At 43.3% G+C, this 24723-nt stretch overlaps 1 protein-coding gene across 1 annotated transcript in view; it reads right to left on the minus strand.

The window, feature by feature from the left end:
- The window catches only part of LOC121281436 (nuclear factor NF-kappa-B p105 subunit-like), a 68492-nt gene that overhangs the window by 13799 nt on the left and 29970 nt on the right, over positions 1 to 24723 (minus strand). The window contains exons 7-12 of the mRNA XM_041194381.1: positions 13301 to 13449; positions 5925 to 6088; positions 5715 to 5828; positions 3591 to 3755; positions 2157 to 2261; positions 622 to 713 (exon numbers count right to left, since the gene is read on the minus strand). Of these exons, the coding sequence (XP_041050315.1) occupies positions 622 to 713; positions 2157 to 2261; positions 3591 to 3755; positions 5715 to 5828; positions 5925 to 6088; positions 13301 to 13449 (789 nt within the window). The remainder of the gene's footprint in view (positions 1 to 621; positions 714 to 2156; positions 2262 to 3590; positions 3756 to 5714; positions 5829 to 5924; positions 6089 to 13300; positions 13450 to 24723) is intronic.

Genomic DNA, 24723 nt, shown 5'->3' on the forward strand with positions numbered 1-24723 from the left:
AAACCCTCATAACCTTTAAGAAGTATTTGGATGTGCACTTGTGATGCCATGGCATACAAGACTATGGGCCTAGTGCTGGAAAATGGGATTAGAATTGTTAGGTACTTGTTTGACTGGTGCAGACTCGATGGGCCGAAGGGCCTTTTTCTGTGCTGTAGACCTCTATGGCTCTAAAATCTGCTGGATTTGCTCAATGTTTTACTTAATCTTAATTCTTAAAAAAAACTGGTTTGTAGTTTATTCCCTGCAATATACATTCTCTCAGGCTATTACTTGTCAACCAGACAGAATAGGTGAATGCGAGTTATCTTTTATTAAACCCCGGTGAGATTATCTGCAACATAAGGTATTAATTGTTTATCTCAGGCATGGTACCACTGAGGCTACCTCACATATAAATTCACATTTCAATTCCTTGGAAACTTGGAATTGCCTGTGGAACTGATTCTTTGTATTGGACATGAAAAAAATGACTAGGGAGCTCTCATGATTAATAGCTTAACACTGAATTTAAAATCCACATCATCCTCCTGCTAAATTGAAACTGTTTCATTTCATCTTAATATTAATTTGAACTAGTGTCAAGTTTTTGCCAGCTGTGAAACATTTTGAGGTGTCTACCTGTCTGTGAACATCCGCAGCACCGAATTTTCCAAATGACTCCCAAATGTGACCACTCTCATCTTCTTGGTAGAAACGTACCTGAATATCATCTGAAGAAGAAAACATAATAATCCAAACTTTGATAATTATAAGTTCCTTAATTGCATACTAATAAAAAGATATTGGCCTGGATCTTCTAAGCAGGGGCAATGATAGTCAGATTGCCCATGCATTTGTAAATTCCCCCGACTCAATGCTCCTTTGCCTTTCTTCTGGGACCTTCCAATCCTGACTTTCACAGAAATGGGGAACTCCATCAGAGCATAGTAGAGTTCGGGAAGACAGGACATGTCCCCTTTTTATGGCACAAGCTGCTTTTTGGTGAGTTTAAAGGTCTAGCCCTAATGTTAATGAATGGGTTAGTGGGTGAATAGGTGAGTGAATAAGTGGGTGAATGGATAGATGGGTGAGGTGGGTAAGTGAGGAGAAAAGGTAGGTGGGTGAGATGGGTAATTGAGGAGGAGAGGTAGGTGGTTGAGGTGAGTAAGTGAGTTAGGTGGGTAAGTGGTTAGGGAGTAGGTGGGCAGGGGGAGGTGGATTTGGCGAGGTGGGCAAGTGGGTAGGGGTTCGGGGTAGGTGAGTGATTTGGTAGTTAGGTCAGGGTGTTAGTCGGATGGATGAGAGGGTAGTTGGTGGTGGTTGGAGGGGGGGAGCTAGTCAGATCATGGAGGTAGTTGGGTCAGGCTGGGAGGGTAGTACACTGGTTGGGAGCGGTAGGCAGGTCAGGGGTAGTCGGGTAGTTGGGAATGGTAGTCAGGTTGGGTTGTGGGAAGTCAGGGTGATTGGGGAGATAGTTGGGGGATGGTCAAGGGTGGGTAGTTTGTTGGGAGGGATAGTCAAGTCAGGGGATAGTCGGGTCAGGGGTGTGGTTGGGTGGTTGGAAGGGGTATAGTCGAGTGGTTGGGAGGGACAATCAGGTCAGTAGGTTGTCAGGTTGAGGTGTAGTCAGGTGGTTTGAGGGTAGCCAGGTATGATCAGGGGATTGTTGGGTAGTCAGGGGTATAGTCAGGTTGTCAAGGGGTAGTCGGAGGGTCAGAGGGGATAGGAGGTGGGGTCAGTTGTGTAGGTATCCAAATGTTAGACTAGGTTTTAACCTGTCTGGCATTTTCTGGGTAACTGTCCAGCTAAGTACCGTGGAACTATGCAAAGTCTCCAACTCTCACTCACAAGATATTTATGGAGCATCCTGGGGTACAGGGGAATTGCCCATCAGAAGTTGAAACTTTTTGGGCAATTCTCACATAGGTCTGTGTGTCAGGATTTCCACAGAGTCCCAAAACTCATCTTCAGTTGACAATTCAGAGACCAGAAGATTTGGTCCAATGATTTGTTTCAACTTACATGCTGAAGTTTAAAAAGTAAGAAATAACCTATCAAACAATAACATTTCCATCTGATATCATCAGAATGAGCAATCAATAATCAGTTTTAAAGATATATGAAAGAAAATTAAAGGCAATTTGAAAGGTTAATTAAATTATGAGATTGTTTACCTTTTTGAACTTTATCACAGAGCAGAAAGACTTCATCGCCACCCATCACACTCCCAGCTGTTTTGGCCATTCTTACTATTCGCAGACTTGATGCATTGGGTGCTTCTATAAAAGGAAATGCAACATTTAATACTCATTCTATGCAAAATGCCACTAACATGTTTTGGAGTGGAACACAGGTTTGCCAGGATTCTAAGATAAAAGCAAAAAACTGCGGATGCTGGAAATCCAAAACAAAAACAAAAATACCTGGAAAAACTCAGCAGGTCTGACAGCATCTGCGGAGAGGAACACAGTTAATGTTTTGAGTCCTTATGATTCTGCAACAGAACTAAGGAAAAATAGAAAAGAGGTGACATATAAGCTGGTTTAAAGGGGTGGGTGGGACAGGTAGAGCTGGATAGAGGGCCAGTGATAGATGGAGATAACCAAAAGATGTCATAGACATCTTGTCCTTTTTTAACCTTTTGTCTATGACATCTTTTGGTTATCTCCACCTATCACTGGCCCTCTGTCCAGCTCTACCTGTCCCACCCTCCCCTTAAACCAGCTTATATTTCATCTCTTTTCTATTTTTCCTTAGTTCTGTTGAAGAGTCATACGGACTCGAAAAGTTAACTGTGTTCTTCTCTGCAAATGCTGTCAGACCTTCTGAGTTTTTCCAGGTATTTTTGTTTTTGCCAGGATTCTATTCTGTGTAAAGTCTGGACAAATATTGTTTGGGAGCAGTAGCAACAGAAAGCTTTATGGATGTGTCTGGGGCATTTCAAGGAGTTTTACCCATTACACTCTTCCTAAACTCACAGAACTGCCAGCTGACATCTGTTGCAAGCCTAATAATGACCCTTAGTTGCTTCTCAGCAAAAGAAGAAAAGAAAAATCCCAGTGCAGGTGAATTATATTTAGAAGATAAACATTGGTATTTTATGGAGCCAGAAATGTAGAAAATGTTCCTAATATCTTTGGCCCTTTATGGGCTACAGCCTCCACTATCAGAGCATCATTGTGTGCTCCAATTTTTCCACTGACAGTTGGGAAGGTGGGTCTGTTGCTGGTAGTCCTGTTGTAGTACTTTTTCAGAGCCAAACTAGGAACTCCGGAATTTCATGCCATATATGTAAACTCATACATCATGGCAGAACTTTTTTTGCATTACTGAAGATACTAACAAAATTGAGCAATAAATAATTACTTTATTCAAAATCTAGATTTAATTTCCACAGTTCGATAATAGCCATATATCTTCTAAAGTGCTTATTGTTATATGTTATGAGTTTGGGCTGAAAAGTCTGTTTTAATATTGTTTGAAGTATTAAGGTACATTTTAACGACTACACAGACAAAAATAATAATTTATGATATGAAAGCATGACTTCTTCATTTTAATTAAATAAATAAACATAAATATATATAGTCCATTGTAAAAGTACTCACTGCTGTCATAGATGGGATCTGATATAACTGAGCTAAGTCTACGTGTAAATTTGCCATCACTTCCTGGTAGGTATGGAGTAAACATCAGACGAACGACACTGAGGTCCATGTACTTAGTCTGCTTCTGGGCTTCCTGATGGATTCTTTCCCGGTCTTCTTCTGACATCAAAACAGATTAATATAGCATTATTCCTATACTTGATAAGTAACACCAAGGGCTGTCACTATTATATATGTAGCGATAATTTGCTGTAGCAGGATAACAAATAGCACCTGGCATTAGTTAGATTTGTTCTTGCCCATTTAGTTGTGGCAATATTTAGTGTTCCAAGTTGCTGGAAGTGTGAGCTAATAATTTTGCAGCAAGGGAAGCAGGACAAGCAATAGCATATCTCCTTAGCCAATCAATTTGAAGGATTATGAAACTCACAGTGCAAGAAATGAGAAGGAAATGTAAATTTGAGTGAGTAAATTCTGCCAAACCAAATATTGAAAGGGCAGAGTCTTACCTATGGTGGGCAAGCTGGGCAGGGGTGGGCACAGAGCCTATCGCCACCTGCGATCGACTGCGCACCGCTATTTTACGCGGGCGGGCCAATTAAGGCCCGCCCAGCGTAACATGCGGCCGGTAGCGCTCAGCACTACCTGCGCTGGCAGGGGGAGGAGGGAGAGTCGGGGCCAGCGCCAATCTCCCTGAGGCATGGAGCTGCCTTAGGGAGATTAAGTAGACAATAAAAGTTGTTGAAAAATAAATTAAAAAATTAAACATGTCCCCTCATGTGACAGTGTCGCATGAGCTGGGTCATGTTTGTGAATTTTACAAAATTTATTTATTTATTTTATAAAACCTTCATGAAACCTCATCCTGCCCGTGGATGAGGTTTCCTGGAAAAATGCCAAGGCCGCTTGGGCTCTTCGCCTGCCCACCAACTTTAAGGTTTGGTGGGCAGCGTTGTTAATAGGGTAAATTGCTTTCTCAATGGCCTAAACAATGGCGCGATGATGTCAGGGCACACGCCCAATGTCATCTCACATCATTTTACACGTTGGCGTGTCAGGCCCATCCCCGCACGCCAACGGCAATATTCTGCTCATAGAGAAGGAATGGAAGATTAGGTTATGAGAGAGGTGGAGGTGGGGTGGGGTGGGGAGAGAGAGAGAGAAAGGAAAAATAAAAATAAATTAATTTTAAATTTTACATATTTAAAATCTCCAACAATTAAAACCTGCAGGAATGAGATACCACATGTGCACTAGTTAATTTTTAGTGCCAGAGATGTTGGTTGTCAGGAAATAACACTTAATACATCGCTAAACGGGTATTAAAATGGACAAGGCTTAACTTTCTGTGGCACATTTAGTTTGTACTATGCAAATACAGCAAGTTCATGCCAATTAACATATTTCTATGGTGAGACAGAGAGCGCCATACTTTTTTAGGAAGCTAACACCAGAATAGCGCATCTCAAACAGCAACTTTTGGATTCATGCATTTAACCAACTTGAAGTTGCTGTAATATTTGTGCATAAATAACAGTGAATGCCATTATCTTCACTGTTATTTTGATAGTAACTTATGGCCCAACATGTCTGCATGCTGACTATAGGTTGTACCACACAGCAAAGTTTAGTAATAATTTGATTTTAAAAGAAAATAGTGTTTTAACCTGCTGGCAGGAGAAATAAAATTATCTACTGCCACCATTGATGAAAACTATCTTTCAGTGTCCTTGTTTATTTTTGCTGGTGATAGAGAACTAGTCAATTCAAAAGGTGGTAGAACAACAAATCTACATTTGCCAGATGGTTAAGATTTGTTAGAGGTTAGTCTTATCCCTGCTACAATTGCTTCTTGACTGTTATTTGGTGGTGAAGTACTATTATGAGATTTATGAAACTTCACTCAGATTTACATAACCCAACTCAATGCCCAAGTATTTGCGTGCAGGCACTTCCCACTCAGCCAATTACCAACTTATGGCTAAAATTGTGGGAAGTTTTGCGGCATCTCACATCTACTATATCTGATCATGACTACCCAAATTTACATCAGAAGGTGTTCCATCCAGGCAGTCAAATCTGGATTTCAAAACTCATCTTTTAGTGATTTCCTTAATTACTTACAGAGTGCCAGTAACTGCTGACAAAAGAACCCACTGTGTTCTGTGAAGTACAACAGGTGTACATTTAGATTATGAAATGAGGAACTCAAATCTTTACCACTGGTGCTGAAACCAGCTACCACCAAATAACATGAATTTAAGCTTACAGAATATTGTACATTGAGACATTTAAGCACTGAATGAACAATACAGCCAAATAACATTAACTCACTCTGCAGCTGTTTGCGTTGCAATTCCATTTCATTTTCAATATTTCCATCAGGAAGTGGAACACTCCCATTTTGGGCATCTGAAGTCCATGACCTGATCAGCTGTTTTTCTATAATTGCTACAACATCCTTCTTAGGGACATGAAGGATTCCAAGGTTGGGAAAGCTAATCAGAAAATATATTTGTTAGTCATCTTCATGGAGGCATTAAAAATGAAACCAGTTCACCATAATACTCCAGTATATCCTACTTTAAGTCAGTAAAAGGATTTTTATGACAATTTTATGTAAGATTTGTTATTAATTCCTAAGTGGTGTGATGAATTAGTGTACTTCTCTACTATATCTAGAATATTAATTCAAATAATATCCAGATTGTCTAGATCAAAATTTCATTACTCTACAGTCTGTAAAGGGTCTTGTTTGTCCCTGAATTTTTTTGCAACAATTAACATAAGTGAGATTAATAGCTTTAGCAGAAATAACTGAGGTGTTGGTTTGACATTTAAAACTTAAGGAGTCAATTTTGAACTTACTTCTTCTGGAGAAGAATCTTGAAAGTTTAAGCCTGGAAAATGGACTTATAAACAAAGATATACCTGGGGCAGCATTTTTCCCCCATCAGGTGGCGGGGGGGGGGGGGGTAGTGGTGGTGCTGTGCGGGACCAGGGGCATGCAGGTGGGAGTTCCTGATCGGTGCCAATTAAGGCCCGCCCAGCGTGATGTCTGCTTGGAAGTGGGGGTGGGGGGTGGGGGGTGGGTGGGGGGGGTGGTGGCGATTCCCTGAGCTGTGAGTGCTGCCTCAGCAAGATCGGTTGAAGTTATAAAAATTTTTTAAAAGGAATTAAAAAATTTTCCTGACATATCTCCTCATGTGACACTGTCACATGAGCTTGGGACATGTCCATTATGTTTATTTAAAAATATTCCGAAAATTTTAAATCCCTCATGAAACCTTATCCCACCCATGGATGAGGTTTCATGCATTTTTGCTAGGCTGCCTGGGCTCTTCGCCTGCCCACCAACCTTAAGGTTGGATGGGCAGGCCCATTAATCATTTCAATTACTTTTTTAATGGCCTTACTAGGCCGTTGACATGTTGGCGGGTGAGCAGCTGAGTTGGCTGCACGTCCGGCGAACTGAAAATCTAAATGATGTGCGGTGACATTGGGATGCCTGCCCAATGTCACCGTGTCTCATTTTATGCGTCGGCGAGCAGGCGAAGTGAGAACTCTGCCCTTATAATTGAGTGAAAAGAAAATGGAGCAAAATGATGCGAGATGACGTTGAACGTATGTCCCGATGTCATCGCGCATCAGTTAGATCTTTCGTTTGGCGGGTGCGCGCCAGAGGTGGCTGCACCCCCACCGAACTGTCAACGGCCTATTAAGGCCATTAAAAAAGCAGTCAAGCTTACTAACGATGCTGCACATCCAACCTTAAAGTTAGTGGGCAGCCAAAGTGCCCAAGCGGCCTTTGCATTTTTCTGGAAACCTCACCCCATGGGTGGGATGAGGTTTCCTGAAGGTTTTAATAAATAAATAAAATTTTCTTCCGAAATATAAAAACATGTCCCATCTCATGTGACACAGTCACATGAGAGGACATGTTGAGATAACTGTTTAAATGCTTTATTTAATTATTTTAATATCAACTTAATCTCCCTGAGGCAGCTTCATGCATCATGGAGATTCATGCGCGAAAGAATGCAGGCCCCGACTCTCGTTCCTCCCCCCCACCCGCACAGGTAGTGCTGAGCGCTACCGACCGTGCGTCATTCTGGGCGGGCCCTAATTGTAAAATGGCGGCACACGGCCGATCGTGGGCAGCGATTGGCTCTTCACTTGCCTGCGCCCATTCCCACCCAGCCCACCCGATATAGGTAAGTTTCTGGCCCATGAAATTAACTGGGACCTTATTTTCAAACTTAAACAGTGGAGAAACTGGAAACACGGAGAACAGTAAAGTTCAGACGGTGAATTCTGAACAGACTGTTTCAACAAACTGAGCTTGAAAATTCACAAGTGAACAAGAATGAGGAAACTCCTTTTGCAGAAGAAACTTTGGATTATAATTATAATAAAAAGACAACTTTCAGAAAACACTACAAGAAGTACTATTTTATATCTTAAATGGACTAACGTGTGGACAATGGGGGAATTATTATGTGTATTACATGTGATAAGATAGTTGTTAATGTATATAGTATGTTGTAAATTGTAATTTTAACTGGGATAAATGAAAAATAAATGATAACACATCATGCGATGCGTACCAATTTCTCAACCAAGCGTTTCCATTTATCTTACATTTAATGCTCTAATTCCTAAAACTAAAAGTTATATTCTAAAATAAATTAATTATGGAATCAGATATTCATGGGGGGATGGTGGGGGGTTGCAAATATCTGATTCCATAATTAATATATTTTAGAATACTGAAGTATTAAATATAAGATAAATGGAAACACTTGGTTAAGAAATTGATATGCATCTCATATAAATGCAAATCAAACAAACCTGGGTTGATTACAGTTAAAAGGTAACCTGTATTTATCTTACAAGGTCACAGTTGGAAGTGAGAAAATTAATAATGGCTGACCCATCTCTAGACCTCTTGGTGGAACTAGCAAGTCTGCACAGGGCAATCATATCCTAAGCGACATAAATTATTCATGTGGGTCACAGAGTTCTGTTGAGAGTAATACATTATTAGTTGCTTTTCTGTTTTGGAACATCCCAAAGCATGCCATGTTGCCATAGAGATGGCCTGTGGGGGTCAGAAGGTTCCTTTGTTGAATTTATCTGGGTTTTTTCTCACAGAAGGTAGTTGCAGATTTGGTCTTGTGTAGGTTGTAGCTCACTTAAAATTCTTGAAGGAAAAAGAGACTTTTTTTGGAATATTTGCCTCGGTCGGAGCTAGAGGCAATGGCCCTGACATTGAAAACTTGTAGTTATCTTGAAGAATGCAATGAAGCTTAAATTTGAGCTAAGAAGTCCACAGTCATGAGGTTTTGAAGAAAATTAGAAGGTTGTTTAGCCAAAAGCTAATGGAAGGATCCCCATGAAATTTCATATCTTGGAGAATAGCTGGAATATGGAGGAGAAATCAAAATGAATTCCAGAGGGCTGTAGCATACCTTTGGATTGGCCCCAGGAAAAGTGAATGAATCTTCAAGATTTTGTAAGATAAGGGAACTCTTGTGGGGATGATGGGCAATAAAAGTAAAATGGATTCATAGCCTACATAATAAAAACATTAGTGTTGTTAGGAGTGCTTGCTCCCTTTAATTTTTACATTTACAATAAAGTTTGTTTTTGTTTAAAAACATGAAATCTGTGGTGTAGTTCTTTCAGTTAATCACTGGGTGTTTGAATTTTTCTTTAGATGTTGGTCTCTAAAAGGATTGTAACAGTCTGCTTTAAAAGTTTAGACAGTCTTAACTCAATTCCTAATGGCTATGGGTCCACATCAAAAACTACCCATGATTGGACAATGCTACTCAAAGTTGTCATAGGATGAAATCATTTTGAAACATTATAGTGTGCAGCAGGTGCTCTTCTATGGTTGAATTTGAAATGCGTCGCTGTGATAAAACAGAGAAACCGTTATTCTGCATCTACCTATTCTATACTTGAGCGAGGAGTGCTCAAAATGTTAAATCGATTCATTTCTCAGCAGTGATATCACTTATCCTATGCAGAAATGCCAAAGGACTGGTGAGGGATTAAAATTGCTGTGCTTCCAATCCAAGGCCTGACATAATTTTAACATTACAGCTTTAACATTTAGGTCAGGTGTCCACCAGATATACACTCAGTTGGTGTCATCCAACCCTCAACACCATTTAATTTAAAATTGTGGAAACTCCACCTAACCCCTTAGGCACTTGTAAAACCTTTGAAGTTGCAGAGTAAAAGCTATTGAACCTTTATAAAATAGGCCTCTCAGCAATAGCTCAGTGGATATCGGGGGAGAATTTTCTCCGCGCTGCCATTTTACATGGACGGGCCTTAATTGACATGCGCCCGGAAGTGCTGAGTGCTCCCTGGGTGGGCGGGAGGGGGGATTGCCTGAGTCGGGAGTGCGCTTTTTCGTGCAAGTGCGCAAAAGAGCGCAGAAATCTCTCTGAGGCACAAAGGTGCATCAGGGAGATTAGTTTTAAGTTTAAACAGTTTAATAAAGTGTTGAAAATTTTTTATGACGTGTCCCCTCATGTGAAACTGTCACAGGAGCTGGGACATGTGTATTAATTTTAATAAAAATTTTTCTGAAAATTTTAAATCATTCATGAAACCTCATCCCGCCCGTGGATGAGGTTCCATGAAAAATGCAAAGGCTGCCTGGGCTCATCGCCTGCCCACCAACCTTAAGGTTGGAAGGGCAGCTCAGCTGATTGCCTTAATTGCTTTTTAACAGGCTCTAATAGGCCTTTGACAGTTCAGTGGGCACGCAGCCAAGTTGGCTGCACGCCGGCCGAATTGAAAATCTAAATGACGCACGGTGACGCCGGGATGTATGCCTGACTTCACCCTGCATCATTTTACGCCTCGACAAGCGGGCCCTGCCCCCGCTTACCGAGTCGAAGATTCTGCCCCAGATCTTTTTGCCATCTCCTAGAGAGTTTTATGCTTCCAAATCATTTCTTTCATGCATTGTGTGAATTCAGTTTTAGGAATCACACCCCAAGAAGGATGTATTGACCTTGAAGGAAGACAAAACTATACCAGAGTTTAGAGGATTAAATTGAGTCCAGGTTGCATAAACTTGCTTTATATGCTCTCAAGTATAGGAGATTGAGGGGGTGATCTGATCGAAGTCTTTAAAATTAAAAGGATTTGTAGGATAGATACGGAAAAACTATTTTCTCCAGTGGGGAAATCATGAACATGGGGGCATAACCTTAAAGTTAAAGCTAGGCCATCAGGACTGAAATCAGGAAGCACTTTTTCACAGAAGGGATAGTAGAAAAGTGGGACACTTTCTCCCAAAAAGTTGTGGATGGCGGAAAAATTGAAGATTTCAAGACTGAGATAGATATTTTGTTAGGTAGGTTAATAAGGAAGATAAAACAAAGGGCTGAATCTTCTGGTTGGCGTGCGGGGACGGTTCGACAAACTGACACGTAAAATGATGGGCAATGACGTCGGGCATGCATCCCAACATCATCGTGCGCCATCACGATATTTCGTTCGAAATGTCAATGGCCTATTAAGGCCCTTAGGAAAGTAATTAAACTAGTTAAGAATGCTGCCCATCCATCCTTAACGTTAGCGGGCAGCTGAAAAGCCCAGGCAGCCTTCGCGTTTTTCAGGGACTTGAACCTTTTTACAAAATTCATTCATTCATTTTCCCACCTTTACAAACATGTCCCAACTCATGTGACACTGTCACATGAGGGGACATGTTTAAATAAATTTTTACACCATATATTGAAGTTTTTTATTGTCTATTCAATTTCCCTGAGGCAGCTCCGTGCCTCAGGGAGATTACTGTGCACTTTCACGCGCATGCGTGAAAGAACGCAGGCCCCGACTTTCCCTCTTCCCCCCACCTGCACCCTCCTGCTTCCGCCCACCCTGCCTGTCATAGGAAAAATCCAGGCCATAGGCAGGAAAATAGAGTTGAGATGGAGATCAGCCATGATCTAATTGAATGAATGAGCCGGCTGAAGGGGCTGAATGACCTACTACTGTTCTTTTGTTTCTGGGGACTGAATTCCTTTCTGATGTTTGGGAGATCAATTTTCATTTGGTTTATTTTAATTAGCTTTATAGGGCTAAGTTTCCAAATCAAAATACATCTTCGAATCAAATAGCATTTTTCTAAATTGTAATTTTAATGGCGTTTGAGCTCATTACTTCAAGACACCCTGGATTATTAGAATTATTTTATTATGTCTCTCTGCATGAATAGGGATAGAAATTACAACATTACATACATTATTCAGTACTTAGAAATCTACTTCAGAAACTGTCAATTTGATCTAACGATTATTATCTCATTCAACACATTTTCTTCCAATTCAAGAGTACTTTAACAAATGAAATGCATTTGTGCTTCAGTAAAGCTATTTTATTTGTACCAGTTGCTAACTACCTCACTATTAGATGCTATATTTTATTATCTCCCCTTCAGCTCCTACCACAAAGCACTAACTGTTAGTTCCTGGAAACAGTGGGCTGAATTTTACCGTTGGCGAGCAGGGGGCAGGGCCCGCTCGCCGATGGGTAAAATGATGTGGGATGATGTCGGGCGGAACCCCCGATGTCATCCCGCCCCATTTAATTTTCAGAAAGGCGGGCCCACAGCAAAATCAGCCAATTGAGGCCATTGACAGGATCATTGAAATTAAAGATCCTGCCAGTCCAACCTTAAGGTTGGCAGGAAGGCCAGGAGCCCCGGCGGCAAATAGAAAAAACATGAAACCTCATCCACCGGCGGGATGAAATTTCATGTAGGGATTTAAAAAGTTTAATAAAGCCTTAGTGTAATTTATGAACATGTCCCATCTCATTTGACATTGTCACATGAGGGGGACATGTTAAGGTTTTTTTTTCTATTTTTAACGTTTTTAAAACTGTCAGCAATCTCCCTGAGGCAGCACTTAGCCTCAGGGAGATATGTGCTCTTTCGTGCGCATGCGCGAAAGAGCGCACTCTCACTTTTGGGGAATTCCTCCCTGCCCGCACAGGAAGTGCATAGCGCTTCCCGGCGGACGTCATGCTGGGCGGGCCTTAATTGGCTTGCCCATGTAAAATGGTGGTGGGGCCCACTTCTCTGGCGGGGAACGGCTCCCTAGCTGCCAGAGATTGGGTTGGGCCCTCCCACCCGGCAGGCAGAAAATTCCGCCCAGTGAAGCTGTGGAATTTATTCAAGACAGCAGGAACATTCCAAATCACCAGCAAAATCACCAGAACAATTTTCATTATATACTGGGAACATTACTTATATTCTTAACGTTGAATTTAGTGAGGACATAATTTGATGATAGCAGGTCAGTCATCTGTACTATACCTCACCCAGTCTTCCATTCCATTGACTTTACCAGAAAGATAAGTCAGGCATAAAGTATAACAGGCAAATAATCCACTGCTGACTGTTTAGTGACCCCAGCAAAGTCAATTTCAGCCCAATTTTAACCTAACCTGCTTGGTCAGCAATTGACAGGATTGGCTGCCCATCTCTGCTAAATCCAATGGAAAATAAGCATTGAAAATACATCATTTCTCAAAAAATTGAAGTGGCTGATCCCTCTGTTATTACAATTCTTTTATAATATTTATCCAATCTCCAAATTCCAATCTCAAATAAGATTGCTATAGGTACTTGAAATAAGCTTCCAAATATTTGTATTACTTTAAACCTACATTCCTACCTTGCAGTCATGTCCTCAGAATCCATTTGGATCACACAGATTCCATTTTCACATTGTCTTCCCACTAGGCTGTGCACATGCAAAAGTGGCGGTTCATCAATGGTTACTAACTGAACCACAATTTTGGCAGGTCCAGTGTAATTGTGGATCTATAATTGAAACAGAGTTTGAGGTTTATTAACATTTAAGGGCATGGTACAGGGAGAAATAAAATGGAGAGGAGAAACACGTCTTAAAATATTCAAGACTGGGCTGATAAGTGGCAAGTAATATTTGTGCCACACATGTGCTAGCCAAAGGTCATCTCCAACAAGAAAGAATCTAACCATTTTCTTGTAACAATTCAATGGCATTAGCATTGCTAAAACCTCCCACCATGAACATCCTGGGTATTACCATTGACCCGAAACTGAACTGGGCCGGCGATATAAATACTGTGGCTATAAGAACAGGTCAAAGGCTGGGAATTCTGTGGCAAGTAACTCACCTCCTAACTTCCCAAAGCCTGCACATGATCTACAAGACACAAGTCAGTGCAGACCCAGCAACATTCAAGAAGCCCAACAACATTCAGGACAAAGCAGCTCAATTGATTAGCACATAATCCACCATCTTTAACATTCACTCCCTCCACTATCTGCAAGATGCGCTGCAGCAACTTGCCAAAGTTTTTTCAACAGCATCTTCCAAGTCCACAACCTCCAGCGCCTTGAAGGATAAGGACAACTAGATCGTGAGGACACCACCACCTGCAAGTTCCTTTCAGTCACACACTATTCTTACGTGGAGCTACATTCCTGTTACTTCATTGTCACTGAGTCAAAGTTCTGGAACTCCCTTTCTAACAGCACTGTGAGTGTAACTACACCACATAGAATGCAACAGTTCAAGAAGGTGCACCACATCCTTCTCAAAAGCAATTAGGGATGTGCAAAAGGGTCAGAAGTGGGGATGTTTGCTGATGATTGCCTGATGTTCAGCATCTTTCGGAACTCTTCAGATAATGAAGAAGCCCAAGTCCAAATGCAGCAAAACCTGAACAACGTCCAGGCTTGGGGTGACAAGTGGCAAGTATCAATTGCTCCATGCAAGAGCCAGACAATGACCATCTCCAACATGACAGAATCCAACATTTCCCCTTCACATTCAATGGTATTACCATCACTGAATCACCTACTATCTACATCCTGCAGGTGACCATTGACCAGAAACTGAACTGGACTAGCCATATAAATACTGTGGCTACAAGAGCAGGTCAGAGGCTAGGAATACTGCAGTGAATAACTCACCTCCTGACTCCCCAGAGCCTAACCACCCTCTACAAGGTACAAGTCAGTAGTGTGATGGAATACTCCCCACTTGCCTGGATGAGTGCAGCTCCAACAACAGTCAAGAAGCTTGATACCATTCAGGACATAGCAGTCCACTTGATTGGCACCCCATCCACAAACATTCACTCCTTCCATCACCAATGCACAGTGACAATAGTGTGTACCATCTATAAGATACACTGCAGGAACTCACCAAGGCTCCTTAGACAGCACCTTCCAAACCCACGGCCTTTAACATCTACAAGGACCAGGCCAGCAGACACATGGGAACACCTGGAAGCCATATACCATCCTGACTTGGAAATATATCGCCTTTCCTTCACTGCCACTGGATCAAAATCCTGGAACTCCCTCCCTAACAGCACTGTGGGTGTATCTACACCATGGCAGTTCAAGAAGGCAGCTCACTACCACCTTCTCAAAGGCAATTAGGGATGGGCAATAAATGCTGGCCTAGCCAGCAAGGCCCACATCCCATGCATGAATAAAAAAAATGCTGGTCATGCCAGCATTGCCAACATCCTATGAACAAATAAAAAAAAAGAGAAATTGGGTGGGATGTATAACAGGCGACAAACCTGTTATCATTTGTTTTGTGCATCTGCGAAAGTTGAATTTCACCCCAAAATATCAGTTTACAAAGAACATTCTTCTAGTTCATGTAAACACTGGATAAATCAGTAACATTATTTGATGTACCGTGAAAATTTAGCCATATCTTGTGTCAACAATTTGGTTATGCCTTTTGTCATGGATCCTCATTTCTGAAACACAGTTACATACCTCAACATGCCCACTATACGTATCACTATCTTAAAATAGAGGACTCACATGATCAAGCTGTTTGCTTCCACATATACTGTTATGTTTTTGTTTTAAAATCACTTTAGTTTGTTAATGAGTTTTTAGCGGCTTATCACCTCTCTTTCTGAATTTTCCTTTCAATATCTATGATCAGGATATTTTCCTTGTAAATTACTGTTGTATCGATAGACCATTAGGCCTGACATTAAGTCTTCCCTACACACCCACACCCTCCGCAAGAGGTGGTCAATGGGAGGCTTTAAAGATTTAAGCATGATAAAAGCATCCCCAACACACTGTGGATTGCTGCCACTTTAATGCCAGTGATCATCAAGGTGCCTGAATAAAATACTTAAATTGGAGTTCCATAGTGCAATTGTTCATACAATTTAAAATTCACAGCCACTTTGCAGGGGTTGGGAAAGCTGTCAGTGAAAGAGAAGTGCAAGTGCTAGCTCCATAAAGAAAGTATCATTTTGAGCACTGCTTGTGGGTCAGGAAGAGCAGTAGTGCTTTCCCTGGCCCCTCAAGCAAGCCTTCAGCCTCTCCCCAATTATTGTGGCTTTTCTCCCTCTCACCACTTCTGATTCCATCTCCCCCTTTCCCCTCCCCAAAGCAAAGAAAGGACACTCAGAAAATGATTGTCAACCAAGTTTGCGACTATCATTTTATTTTGATATGTGTCCCTCATCCCCACCCCCCTGCCTCCCATCACTATCTCCCCATGTGTCTACACAGACATGAAGGAGAAAGTTTGTAACTGCTGCCGTGCAAATTTAAACTAGTCCCAATCAATTCTTCCTGGGAAGCTGTGCTGCTGACATGGAGAATTTTATGCCCCCATCCCACTGCCCGTGTATTAATAGGTGGGTAGGTGTGGGTGGGGGGGGGCAAGTAAAATATAACGAAAAGCTAGCCCACCCCTTTCTGCCCACCTTCAGCTGTCCCACAAAATACATTGCACCCCAATTAATGGCCTGTTTCCACCTCCACCACAATAACACTTGCAGCTGGGGAGGGTGGACCGAAGGGGACAAGCTTGCTCTTTTATGACTTTGAGTTATAAGGTGGGAAGGAAGGTGGGGTAACTCTTTTGGAGTGTGCACTGTGCCCATTGGGCAAATGCCCCCCAAGATGCCCCTCATTTATGCCTCTCCCCTTCTCTGTCCTCCAAAACCCACCCTTCTTCCCCGCTCCCTGGGGTCCCTGATCCCTTCCCAACCAAAAACTCTGGAATCATCTGTAAACCCAGCATCCATGGATCTTCCCCTCAGGGCAATGAAATTGTTCAACAACTCTTGACGTCAGGGCTTCCTTTCCCTGAGGGGCAGATGTCCCACTCTCAATACGGTAAGGCCGCCTCCAGTGTATTATTGCTGCGGAACAGGCTTTTTTAAAGATGGTTAGCTCAAGACCGACCTTTCTACATGGTGGGGTGATGGTGGGGGTGGGGTCGAGCAATCTGCCCCCCCCCATAAAATTCACCATAGAGTGTTGGAAAGTCATAAGCCTGATTTTCCAAAATTAATTTAATTGCTTGATCCAATAAATTAGCTCAGGATCCTCACATTATTAACATTGAATAATAGCTTTCAGTATTGCTCTAAATTTATTTCTTATTACATCTTCAGTATAACACAAAAGTTGATATTAAATAAATAAACAAACAAAAATTATGAAACGTAAAGGCAACAAAGCAAAATGAAATACTTAAAAGGAACAAGTTCACAGGCAAAAGATCACATTAAAATCTTTTCGCAAATTAAACTTCTTTGAGGATATTACAAGCAGAGTTTGTCTGCACTGGTGTGCAGTGTTTGGCTGCAGTAGAGACCTTCAGTTGGAGATTGGTGACTGAGGGATTTTAAGGGTTAAATAAGGGTTAAATTCTATCTAAAGTCTAGTCTTTCCTTAATTTAGCAATTAACTAAAAGTTACTGTTAGGATTGGAAGAAGGAGAGGAGAGGCCAGTGAGAACGGTATAAAAGGGCACGAAATACAGAGGCTGAGACCGGAGAGGAGAGACGTACCCTCAGGCCCCTCAAGTGGTGGAGTTCGAAGTGATATCACAATTCAAAAAGTGATGCAACACAGGGGCGGCAGCTGATTGGTAAGAAGGGTCAGCTGAGCACTTCTACTTCTACTTTCTCAACTAATTAAACTGTTGCAGTCCATTGGCTTAAACAAAATAAGGTGAGGATTTTGGACTGTAGTGGGAGTGTTTGGAGTGGCATAAGGCCCCAGCATAGTTAGTATTCTTTAAAGTGTCCCTGGAAATCATGCGTGCAGGAAGTATGTCCAGCTGCAGCTACTGGCTAACCGTATTTCGGAGCTGGAGCTGCGGAGTTGGCCACGGTGGGGTTATTGGAGATCAGGGTGCAATTGATGCACAGCATCAGACAGGATGGGTCTCATGCACCCAATGCTTTTTGACACTATGGTGGAGGAAGACAGGGACTGGCAAAGGATGGCCAGGGACCAGGTGCAGCAATGGCCAGAAGGACAACAAAAGGTGGTATCAGAGGGTCTGACAGCTTAGGATGTTGGTAGCCAGATGCCAGTGTGACGCTGGCAATGGCATGTAACTGAATATTCCACATGGGTAGTAACTACTTGCAAACGTCAGAGAGGCAATGTCAAATATGGCTGATGGTGTCATGGCAGTCAGTCAGTGACCTCTGTCAGCTCCTGCAGGAAGACCGACTGCCCTGTGGAATGGGATGCAATTCTATGCTAGTAGCCTTAAAAGACACTGCAGCCTTGCCACCAGGTTGTTCCAGGACTCCATGGGGGACATATGTGGCATCTCCCAGTCAGCCACACACACGTGCATAAGGGGATTCAACAATCTACTGTTCAAAAGGACCAATGATTTTGTGAGATCCAACACAGATCCTGAGAGCCAGGCAGCCAGATCTGTTGAATTCGGCTCCATAGCTGGATTTCCTCAAGTGCAAGGGGCAATTGATTGCACACATGTGATGCTGAGAGCTCCCTGGGAACAGCCAGCAGCAGTCATAAACCAAAAGGAGTTTCATTCCATCAATGTGCAGCTGGGTTGTGGCTACCAAAAATGAATCCTGCCGGTGTGTCCTCGCTTCCCAGGGAAGCTCTCATGACTCGTACGTTCTCAGTCACTATCAGGTGCCACTGATGTCTGCTTCCCCTGCGCAATTGCCGGGACAGATCCAGGGTGACAGGGGCTCTCCTTGGAAGACCTGGCTCATGATACCTGTACAGAACCCACAAAGCCCAGCAAAGGAGAGGTATAATGCCTCCTATGCCTCAACAAGGGCAACAGAAGGACAAACCATTGAACTGCTGAAGATATGGTACTGCTGCCTGGACTGCTCAGGCAGAGCACTGCAGTATGCGCCACGGAGAGTCTCAAGGATCATTACAGTCTACTGCACAGTGCACAACCTCACAGCAAAGAGGTGAGAAATTTCCTGCCAGGAAGATGGGGAAACCAGATTCAATCTTAAAAGAGGATGAAGAGGAAGAATCAGAAAACTCTGATCTGAGGTATGGCTCCAACTGCAGATGCCAAGGTGTGGAATTACACCTGAGGGAAAGGCCTGTGACACATTCATTGAATCCCGATATCAGCCAGATGTCCCTGCAGGATCTTTTGATTTGTGTATCAAGAAATATTTCAATGTAAGTGCCACTAGATCGGGTGCATTTCATCCAGACCAACCTATAGGCCCACAAAATCTGGCACCTAGAAGGGAAAATGCTGCAGGCCTTTAGCATGAACAGGCCTATATTGTTATGTTCTCAGTAGAGACCAATTATGTGTTAGTTTTTTTAAAAACCCAGAACCTCAGGTATTTACTAAAAGAATGATGCCACAACTTTATGGTTTAAAATAAAAACATTTTACTAAACCAAAATCAAAGATTTTGAATCACAGTAACTACACACTATTTTAAATATTTTGTTATATTTCAGTTATATTAAAGGTATTAAAAGTACAATGAACTCAGTTACCTATAATCTTAGCCAAACTCCTTGAATCTATTTTCCTTCTACATCTATTAGAATTACACACCAAAACTCAATTTAGATAATTATCAAAAATTGGAAGATTAACCAATTAATCTTAGTGCTGCCCCAAAGATTCATATAAGGGTTGAGATTTCGTGGGCCTTTTGCTTAATTCTGGCAAGGTTGTCCCTTCAAATCTCTTCCAACTGTCCTACGGTTACAAATTCCTCATTCAACACTGGAACCTTTAGTGTCTTAAGTGTAGTCACTTCAGGTCATAACTCTCCTGGTTATAATAATCCTTAACTCTAGAGCTTTGCATCTAAAACCTTCTCCCTCTCTCTCTTTCTCTTTCTCTCTCTCTTTCACTCTCTCAGCTTGGCTATACCAGAAGTTCAACTCACTGTTAGGAGTCCTTCAATTAGCAAGAGTTTCCTCTCTTTTAGCCAACAGATAACATTTCAACTGAACTTTATTTAAAGAGAGATGCTTTCTCGTCTTCTTGTTCAAAAAACCTAAAACTTAACTGTTTGAATACAGAACCACCCCCCATAATTAACTTATGTTGACCTTTTTTTCTCTCTTGCTTATGTCCCGTGCAACCTAGCAACATGATTATTTGCTGGAAGCCAGGTGCTTTAACATAAATCCCTTTCAGGGAGACCTAGTTTTTAAAGGGACCATCACCTCAAGATAAAATATAGTCCTCTTTTCCCCAAAGCACGTGCGCCATCGCAATATACGTGATCCTGTCAAAGCCACATACACTTATGAATTGGAAGGACGTCAAACATGACTTAGTCACACATGCTGCAATTCTGGCAAGGCTTTGCTAAGAATACTATGCATTCACCTGCAAAACACAGTTTGCATCACCTGCAGACACTGCTGAGACAACAGCTTTTGAGGGATAATAAGGGGGTAAGCAACACATGCTGCCTCGCCAGTCAGGTTCCAGTCCCCCAACCTAACAAAAGTTGAAGAAGCTCATCTATGACACTACTTCCAGGCTCCATGATAAATTGTGTGTCCATAACCCCCACATCAGCCATCATTAATTTTCAATGAAGCACCAAGCCCTTAAAGCCCATATCAGGTTTCAAAACTAAGTACTTACCCATAAATGATTGGACGTCTGTGCCACTTTTGTGCCAATGGAAGGTTGCTTATTTACGTTTTCTATCAGTACACCTTGGTGCAATCCCAACATTGCACAACGTGAGGTGGAGGCAGCCTGCTGAAAGCTATGCCCCATTGCCTGAGCTGACCTTGGCAGCTATCCTCTCATGGGTCAGAGTTCCAGAGGGTTCAGTTCTGCTGACAGTCTCCCACACAGATGCAGATGTACCCTCTTTGACCTCACCTACTGGAAATATTGGAGTCACTGGCAGTGGGGAGGAGGAGCGGCAACTCTCCCTTGCAGTGCCTTGAGATGCCACTGCTCCAGGGTGGATTACTGATGCTCTTCCTCCCTGTTGGCACATGAGGGCACCTTCCTGATTCTAGGATGAGAAGGGGAACCAGGAGGGAGACCCCACTTGCCTAGCCAACAGTGTATAGAGTCCAAGGCCAGAGTAATAGAAGCAGATTTGCACGCACATCCAGTAGCCACAGAATGTTCTGCTGCACCTAGCTCTCCATGGCAGTCACTAATCTCTCCATGGAGGAAGGCATGCATTCACATGCTGCAGCCATGACAGAACACATGGCTTAGATGGAATCCTCCACCATTTGCTCAAGCCTAAGGAAAGCCTCTGGCATTTCTTGCCTGATGTTCCCCTGCCTGTTTCTGCATCTCCTGCAAGTTTCTTGTGGCCATTCCCATAAGCCCATCATCAACATGGGGATCAGCATGGGCCTGGTTTCTAACAGTCCTCTGACTGTCAGGAGCCTTGGCCATCACATCTCCATCAGCTATTGTGATGTGTCTGTGATTTGCTTACCAGGTTGTCACCCCCAGCCTAATTGTGAACATGTACCCACTGTCATGAAACTATCATATTTTTCATAATATTATTGCGGTTTATTGTAAAGTAGGTTTATGAGTGTGAGTGTAGATGGTTTTGTCTGTGTGATTTAATTGAATTTGAGTCAGATAGACTGCAGGTTGAAATTATCAAAAGAAGTTATGTGTAAAAGGCATTTGAAATGCTAATGAGTAAACATGGATGAGGGCAGCATGCAGGCTGTGAAGGTAATTAGCATTTTTAGATAAGTGAAGGGGTTGTTTAGGTTTCAAAGGAATGATAGGATGTTTGCAATTAACAAGATAAGCAAGGCCAAGCAGTATGTTTATTTTTCCCAAAGGTACTGACCATATCGGCAACGTGAAAGATTTATAGGGGCAGAATTCTCTGGTCAGTGAGCGGGGGCGGGGCCCGCTCTCTGATGTGTAAAATGACGTGCGGTGACGTCCAGGGTGGGTGGGGGAGGGGGCCTGTCCCAGTGTCACTGTGTGTCATTTAGATTTTCAGTTCGGCGGGCACACAGCCGACTCGGCTGCACTCCTGCCGAACTGTCAAAGGCCACTTAAAGCCTAATTAATGCAATTTAATAAGTTGCCCATCCAACCTAAAGGTTGCCGGGCAGAGGAAGAGCCCAGGCAACCTTCACATTTTTCATGAAATCTCATCCATGGGAGTGATCAGGTTTCATGAAGTGTTTTAAAATCTAATAAAAATTTATACATTTATTCTTTGACATGTTCCAGCACATGTGATAGTGTCACATGAGGGGACATGTTTTATAAGTGTAAAAAATCTTTATTTAAAACTTTAGCACTGAAACAAATCTCCCTGAGGCACCACCTCAAAAGATGGCTCTCCACCCAAAAACAGAGACTGAGCAGTGGTATAACAGGAGCCATGCCTCCACAAAGGCAGTGGTAGAGAGAACCATAGGTCTTCTCAAGATGCACTTCTGATGCCTGGGCTGTTCAGTGTGCCCCACACTGCAATACCCCACAGAGCGCATGTCACTGATAGTAGTTGCATGCTGCGCTCTCCACAATCTGGCACTGGCAAGGGGGGACGCGGTGTAGGAAGAGGATGTTGATGCAGCTGTGCAGGCCACAGATGATGAGTCCACTAGTGAGTCTGAGGACGAGCATGGTGAGGAGAACCCTGAGGGCATGGAAGCTGACCTGGGTAACCTCCAGGGAGGAAGGGACACCCGGGAAGCTTTTATTTGACTCGAACTCAAGTTCTGTCATAGGGTCATGAGGACTCGAAACGTCAACTCTTTTCTTCTCTGCCGATGCTGCCAGACCTGCTGAGTTTTTCCAGGTAATTCTGTTTTAGCTTTTATTCAATGCTCCTTCAGCTAGCCTACCAAATAAGAACCACCACCATGTGCCAGGGCTGCAGGCTCAATATTCGATCCCAGAGGGGACCATTTTCTTGGCCACCAACATACACTCTGTGCATGTACAATAAAGTTTCCGGAGATAAACGTCCATCATTATATAATGGCTTACCCTGCACCTACAGAACAAATGAAGCATACAGAGGCCAATAGCACAAAATAAAATCTCATTTAATTGTGCATGTGAAACATAGATGAAATAAACATTAACCGGTGTTCTTAATCACACCATTAAAAAAGTTAAAGCAAAATGGGAGAACAAAATATCACCCATGATAAGGCCATCTTGTGCTTAAGGTGCTTTACATTTATGTTTGCGGGTGCTACATCTAGGTGCTCCCCTCTCGTTAGCACCGGCATTGGAGACAGCCTGCTGACTCTGCTGTCTTGTTGGCCTTGATGACCTTTGTGGTTGTTTTCTGGCCTGTGGAGCCTGGCATCTCCCCAGTTGCTGCAACCTCATCAGATGCCATGGTCACTGGCAGAGGGGCTGAGGACCTGCTGGCATCATCCGGAGTACCCTGAGAGGAGCCTGCAGAGACACAAGCAGCTTGGGCGCCAACGTAAGGCCACTATAGACCTCCTTGCTCACCATTGATGAATGGGCACCTAGCTACGATACTGGGTGCCCGAACCATCTCCCACACTGACACTGACCAGTTGAGGTCATTGCCGGTGTGTGGGCTTGCAGGTCCAAGTGCATCCTCAGGGACTCCTGATTGTGTCCCTGGAGTAGCCTCTCCACGAGAATCGCCACTGTCTCCATGGAGGAGGTATTGCACCTGGCTATGAAGGTCAATGCAGTGTTCGTTCTCTGCAGGGACTCCTCTCAAACGGACATCATGGCACGCATTCCCTCATGTATCTCCGCCAGATCCTCCCACAAGCCCTGCTGGATTTTCAGCATCTGCTGTCTATTGGACGACTCCAGAGGCCCATCATCAACCATTGACTAAGCATTGTCCCGGTCTCCAGCAGTCTTCTGACTGCCCGTGCCCTAGGCACTCTCTGCCTCCACCTGCACCTCAAACGAGTGTGAACTGCTCTCACCAATGTGAATTGAGATGCTAGACAGCGATCTTAAGCCCACCGAGGTGCTGGTATCTGCGCTCTTGCCTGCTTGATAGAGAAGGTGTGACGCAGATGCGTGCTGAGCATGGTGGTCCTCTGGGGTCAGGGGTGGGCCTTCAGGGTCCTCATTGCAATGCCTGCTGGTGAGAAGAAGGACATGTCATTAGTTTAACTCATGACACTGTCACTGTGCTTGCTAGGCACCCTGGTGAGACAACAGATATCTGCATCATGGTGCCCTTATCTTTTGATTATCAATAGGGACTCCAGTTTTGAGGCTCACATCAATATAGAGAAAACACTACAATGGCTGCAATAGCTGACATTCTCACCTCAGTGCACTGCACTCTTCCCTTTGTCTGGCACCCAAACCTCACTGCGGCCGGTTGACCGCATGCCGCCTCTCAAGCTCCAGTGCCTCCTGCTCATAACGCATAGTAGCTGTGGGGGTCCCCCACCAGTCCACAACCGCTCAATATGTATATGGAATGTCATCTCCTGAAAGAATAGAGGAGCATCAATTAGTCCACTCTGTACCTGCAGTGCCATTGCAGCCTGGCTAACCCCAGCTGAGGAATACCTGGCAGGTCTCAGCCGATTTATGGCCCTTGAGCCACAAGGCACTCAGTCCAAGCAGCCAGGGCCCACCTCCTTGGCCAGCTCCGGCATTATTGACTGTTGCCACTCTTTAACATCCCTGAGGTCCATGGGCGGGTGGCCAGCTCTTAGCTGTTCTGCACACTGACCCATGCCAACACGGTACTCACCTTCCCGATCACAGCACATCATTGAAGCGCTTCTGGCACTGCACCCATGTGCACCTCACCACATCATGGCTGCTCACCCTGGATGCCACCTCCTCCC

This window comes from Carcharodon carcharias, chromosome 8 (genome assembly GCF_017639515.1).
Source record: "Carcharodon carcharias isolate sCarCar2 chromosome 8, sCarCar2.pri, whole genome shotgun sequence".
NCBI classification, from domain to species: Eukaryota; Metazoa; Chordata; class Chondrichthyes; order Lamniformes; family Lamnidae; genus Carcharodon; species Carcharodon carcharias.